The sequence below is a fragment of the Phaenicophaeus curvirostris genome, chromosome 5, assembly GCF_032191515.1.
Source record: "Phaenicophaeus curvirostris isolate KB17595 chromosome 5, BPBGC_Pcur_1.0, whole genome shotgun sequence".
NCBI classification, from domain to species: domain Eukaryota; kingdom Metazoa; phylum Chordata; class Aves; order Cuculiformes; family Cuculidae; genus Phaenicophaeus; species Phaenicophaeus curvirostris.
In genome coordinates, this window is record NC_091396.1 from 64,463,127 (window position 1) to 64,469,126 (window position 6,000).

The window sequence follows — 6,000 nt, forward strand, 5'->3', positions numbered from 1 at the left end:
AGAGGGACTTTTTACAAGACCCTAGAGTGACAGGACAAGGGGGAATGGCTTTAAATTGGAAGGAGGAAGATTTAGATGTGACATGAGGAAGAAATTCTTCTCACTGAGGGTGGGGAGACGTGGGCCCAGGTTGCCTGGGGAAGTTGTGGCTGCCCCATCCCTGGAAGTGTTCAAGGCCAGGTTGGATGAGAGGGGTGGAACTGGATGGGCTTTGAGATCCCTTCCAACCCAAACTATTTCATGATTCATAACTTCAGAAAACTCTTGCTGTGTGGGTAACAACGGGCTATACCTCAAGGCTGTCCTGTTCTTGAAAGTATGTTTCATAAGTGCTTTTAAAGCACCTCACAGAGCCTTGACAGTTCTGCTGTGGAAATGTCAGCAGTACTAAGCAGCTTCCCTTTCTCCAGCCTAGAAAAACAACCTACCCCCTGAAATCTCCTGGGATAAGGCCCAATACCGGCAGGCACGGCTCTACCTCCGGCACCTTGAGAAGCCACCCATTGCCACTTGAAAAGGAACCAAGCAAGATAAGTTTCAGTAGAATCACTGAGGCAGAGCATGAAACAACGGTATCGGCACCAACGTCTCCAAACACGCCATCTACGCCGCCTGTGTCCGCTTCCTCGGAGTTCAGCGTGTTTTTAGACATTGATCTCAACAGCTCTTATGGTAAATGTATAATAGGTTTTAATAATTGTTGTTACTGTCCCTTGGGCTTACAAAATGTGTTGGTTCGTAGGCCAGCAAAGCTGCAAAAGTTGTGGACTGAAGTCCCTGTGTGAGTGTTGTGTGTGCTGGGGTTTGGGAATCCCGTCTGTAAGGAGTAAAATAAAAAGAGGGGCTTGAGAAGGGTCTAGAGGGGAAGTCGTATGAGGAGTGGCTGAAGTCACTTGGTCTGTTCAGCCTGGAGAAGAGGAGGCTGAGGGGAGACCTCATCACGCTCTACAACTTTCTCACAAGGGAAGGAGGAGGCGCTGAGCTCTTCTCACTGGTGACCATTGACAGGACCTGAGGGAATGGCAGCAAGATGTTCTGGGGAGGGTTAGGTTGGGCATCAGGAGAAGGTTCTTCCCCCAGAGGGTAGTGGGGCACTGGAACAGCTCCCGGGGAAGCAGTCATAGCTGGACAATAGTCCAGAAGCATTTGGACAATGCCCTCAGCCTCAGGGTGTGAATGTTGGGGTGCCCTGTGCAGGGCCAGGAGTTGAACTTGATGAGCCTTGTGAGTCCCTTCCAACTCGGGTCATTCTGTGATTCTTTAAAGCAACATTCCCAGTCTTTGTGCCTGCCTGAGGGAATCTGTTACGGTTCCGGGGCTGTGGTATCACCTATGGCACATCTGTAGAGAGACGCTGTTCTGTGGGCCTGGCACCCACACCGGTGTGTGTTCTGGGAGCGATCCTGCGGACTGATCACACTCTAGGGATTCTGCTTTAGTTTCCTTTAAAGGGAATCCCATCTGTGTGTGGTGAGATGTGAACCAGCAGGGATGGTCAGGGCACTCCCCTTTATTAAGAAGATGACTCTCATAGCACAGCTGCATCAGGAACGCTCCCAAGCTCTGCATGTACCTGTGAGCAGCTCCTGAGTCTTGAAAGAAGCGCTTTGCAGGTCTTGGCTCCATTTGGAGGGGCCACGGGCTTGGTGGGTGGGTTAGAAGTGGTGGGGGCAAAACCGACAAACAATTCCAATATGAAAATGCTTGGGGATGTTCGGGCTGCAGGGAAAGTGAGCAACAACGTGGCAGTGCCAGAAAGGAGTAGAATAACAAAGTGTAATTCCTGTCATGACTTCAGTTCAGCAGTATTTCACACAGGAAAGTTTAATTCCTTCTAGATGTGGATAAACCTGGGAGTTGTGGGCACCTTTGAGGTCATTTGCAAGCAGACGTTGTGTGCCGTAGTGCAGTTGTTCTACTTGGAAAGTCTTTAATCGATTTTTCCTTTAACAGGTAACAACAGCATCTTCGCTCCTGTCAGTTTGCCACAGTCAAGTGAGTACCGTAACTCTATCAAACGTTTCCTTTAACCCTGCTTTGCCTGCCTTTGTGGGTGCAGAACGGGAATTAAAATGTGAAATCTGGGGTGAAAATGCCATTGCATTCGTTAGAGTTCTGAGAGGATTTTGCGCACAGGTCTGAGATCATGCTCAGTAAAGAAGTCTGTAAAGCCTAAAATCTGTCCAGTTTGGGTTTGGTTGATTCCCCCAGGCTCCAGCATGATTTTGGTTCTATTTTGAATGTCCTTGATGATTGTTTTGCTTGACTAAAGCTACAAATGAAGTAACCTGATAATTTTGTATCACCACTTAGTGATAATAATCGTTCTGGTGCTGGGAAAGAAGGACTTTTTATACCACAGCTGGGAGGGGTACCCTGTATTTATCTGTGTTTTCAGTTTCTCTTTTTACTCCCTGATTACACAGGCATTTATACTTTTTCATAACATGATTAAAATTTCTAAAGTAAAAATGTGAAGAAACTCCCAAACACAGGCTGGGGGGAGGTTTCCTCTCTTAACTTCAAAGATCTTTTTCCCCCTGTAAAAAGGAAGGACTAGAAATGTCCCGAGTTAATATGGGCTGTGCTGTTCAGTGTAGAATTCTCCTGCCTTAAGGGTGTTGCAGACCTGTTAACAAAGCCTCTAAATTTCTGGATTTGAACCCATATGGCTGAGAGAACAAACTTCTAACTGCAACACGTGGGCAAACAGGCCCTGTGGTGAGTGAGGTGAATCCTGGAGGTACGTAGGATTCCAGAGAAGTTTGTACAGGTGCTCACTGGGAGTTTGCTCTCTTTATTTTTCTGTCCTTTGGCGTTGCCCGTTAACTGCTGATGCCTGTCTTTGACGCTGGAAATAGGAGACCACTTTGTGAGGAGTACATCTGGTTAAAGAAATGGATGGGAGTTCCATACAGCTGAAGTTATTGGCTCGCGTTGCTGTGGAGCACAAAGATCTGTGTATTTGGATTCCTTCTGGTTTGGCTTTATGTTCTGGTGTGTGTTGCTCGGGTGTTGCACAAGCAGTAAGATGCCTGCTTCTCTCTCTCCAGAGACTTTCTTCAGCTCATGGGGTAGCTTTCCTAAACTGAGTGATGAGCCTCAAAACCCTCCTCCGCTTCCTCCACGAAAAAAGATGGATCAGGATGCTTCTAATGCAAAGGTATTTCTGCCTATACTGAATAACTTTGCTAATAAATCAGGGAACAATCAGCCAAGCAAGACTTTTTGAGTTTAAGAAGACTTTCAGAGTGCCATACTCCTTTCTTAAATTTTGGGTTCCCCATGTCCAGACTGTGGTAGCTCCTCCAGGAACGCAGTGGCCAGGTTCGGATCGAAGGCTTGGCCAGGCCAGGATTGTGTTTCTGACAGCAGCAACCTGGAGATGTTCAAGGCCAGGCTGGATGGGGTGTTGGGCAGACTGATCTAGTGGGATGTCCCTGCTCGTGGCAGAGAGTTGGAACTGGATGATCTTTAAGGTCCCTTCCAACCCAAACTGTTCTATGATTCTATGTTAGGAGAGTTCTTTGACAGAAGAAACATTTTTTATCTCAACATCTGCATTTCTTACAATGTCGTCTTCTCTGTAACTTTGTAGGGAAGCTTAAAGTCAGATGACGACCCTCCAGCTATTCCACCTCGGCAGCCGCCTCCTCCAAAGATTCAGCCTCGTGCTCCTGCTTACACGAATCCCTTCGACCAGCACAGCCCTCCTCCTCCACCCCCCCGGGACCCTCTTCCCGACACCCCACCTCCGGTACCGCTCCGGCCGCCCGAACACTTCATCAACTGCCCCTTAAACCTCCAGCCGCCTCCGGTTGGACGCTTGCACAGAGATCCCGACCGGTTCCGGGAGGCGAGCACCGGCCCCAGCTCTCCCGGCACTCCTCCCAGCACGCCTTCGCCCAGGGTGCTTCGCCGCTGCTGCCTGCTCAGCGCCAGCCACAACAACCTGGCGCACCCACCCGCGCCTCCCGTCCCTCCCCGGCACAATTCCAGCCCTCAGTTACCAAAACTGCCACCAAAGACTTACAAAAGGGAGCTCTCCCACCCGCCTTTGCACAGACTGTCTTTGCTAGAGAACGCAGAAACTCCTCAATGACCTTAGCCATAGTAGTCATTGACACTGGAATAGTATTTGTAAAGTTCCTTTTTCTTATTTATTCAAGAAAAGGCAGTGTATTTTAGTACTTTCACAAATTATGCTCTTAAAGTGCTGCTGATCGAACGAGAAAAAAAAAAAAAGGTTTAAATTGGGAAGATCAGCCTGCATCTGGCTGACAGCGTTGCCCTCCGGTGAGCAGCAGTGTTGCCTTGTTTCACCTCCTCAGTGCCAGTACCCAAAAAAAAGTCTCTTTTGCACTGTAAACTACACTAAGTGAATTCAAACTGACATCCTTTAATTGCACTGAGCCAGAAAAGGTGCATCTGTGGAATTGTTTTTTTCAAATTTGAGCACTAGTGGCCTTTTTTAAATTATTGTTATTATTTAAAACAATGGGATGATGACACAACGAGGATACACGGCATGACTGGTGTTCCACCTCTGGCCACTCACCTCCTAACTTGGAGGCGCGTGAGCGACAGCTACTGTTGTGGAATATTTTAAGGCCGTGTCTTAATTGCCATTGATTTGCTGCTGGAGACAAAAAAAAAAAAAAAAAAAAACAACAAACCAAACAGGTTGAAATCTAAATACCAAAATAGTCTCGTTTACTTGGAGAAAGGACGAACAAGGACTGCCCGTCTCAGATACCGAGAAGGATCCCTAATACTTAGCATGCATCTTGTTCAGATGTGCCTTTTTGTTGTGGTAGACAAAGGTGTCTTAAGCTAAAGAGTTGTCGTGGAGAATGGAGCTCTGCGCCGTGCCTGTACAATTGTTCATATTGTATATTTACAGATAATGCTAATAACCTGTACAAATGTAACGACTCGAGGCCTGTAACCCAGTCTGCTGCTCTGGCAGTCCCACACGGCCAGAAGCCATCCCTCCGCCTTCCAAACCCAATAACTTCCTTTAGCTCTCACTTAACTTCATTGTGAATCCATTTTGGGAATTGGTAACATTTAAACCAGCAAACACTTCAAAGCTTTATTAAACTTTTTAAACTGATAAGCGAATGGAACTGTTCTTTGCCAGACAAACCCGTTTGGACTGGTGTAAGAGTGGGTCTGTGTTACTGGTAGCACTGTAGCAGCATTTATAAAGTGGCCAGAAGCCACATTTTATTTACTGGTCTGTGGCCTTTTACTGTGCTTTGTATCAGAGTTCTTAACAAGATTAATAAATCACCCCAGTCTTAATTTGTAAGAGCTTGAGCAGTGCGTGTTCCTTGGAAGGACAAGGTTGGGAGTTGCATTTAGTCTTTGGCGACACACAATGCCCCAGTTTTCCATGCTGCCATTCTCCGCTTTGGGTGTCCTTCGGCTGCAGCCGGGCCCATCCCGTGCTGGGAGCAAAGCCTCAAGAAAGCTGAACCCCACACATGCCAGGTCCCTGGGAGTTTAACCTTCTCCACCACTTCCTAACCCACCAGATGCCTCAGCAGAAGCATCCCCCATTTTGTCATGCTCCTGGCTGAAGGAAGAGCACTGGGGTGGGGTTTGCAGCAGGGATGGGATGAGAGGAAACAGCCTCAAGTTGCACCAGAGGAGGTTTAGATTGGGTATTAGGAAAAATTTCTTTAGTGAAAGAGTGATGAAGCCCTGGCGGAGGCTGCCTGGGGCAGTGGTGGAGTCTCCATCCCTGGAGGGGTTCAGAATGTGCGTAGATGTGGCACTTTAGGACACACAGCATGGTGATCTTAGAGCCCTTTTCCTGCTGTCACAGTTCCATGATCCTATTTTATGATTCTCTTACATTAGATCACCCAACAGGGGGGTGGAGTGGTGATGAAAATGCAGATACTAGCAGGCAGAAGCTAAATGACATTCCTAGCCGTGCTTCCCATGGGTGAAATGTGACTCTTGCCTTTGCAGGAGATAACCTGAAGTGCA

At 47.6% G+C, this 6,000-nt stretch overlaps 1 protein-coding gene across 1 annotated transcript in view; it reads left to right on the plus strand.

The window, feature by feature from the left end:
- Positions 1-5,314, plus strand: part of SOS2 (SOS Ras/Rho guanine nucleotide exchange factor 2) — a 52,753-nt gene extending 47,439 nt beyond the window's left edge. Inside the window, exons 20-23 of the mRNA XM_069856769.1 lie at positions 411-672; positions 1,954-1,995; positions 3,054-3,163; positions 3,599-5,314. Of these exons, the coding sequence (XP_069712870.1) occupies positions 411-672; positions 1,954-1,995; positions 3,054-3,163; positions 3,599-4,102 (918 nt within the window). The 3' untranslated portion in view covers positions 4,103-5,314. The remainder of the gene's footprint in view (positions 1-410; positions 673-1,953; positions 1,996-3,053; positions 3,164-3,598) is intronic.
- Positions 5,315-6,000: the final 686 nt, after the last annotated feature.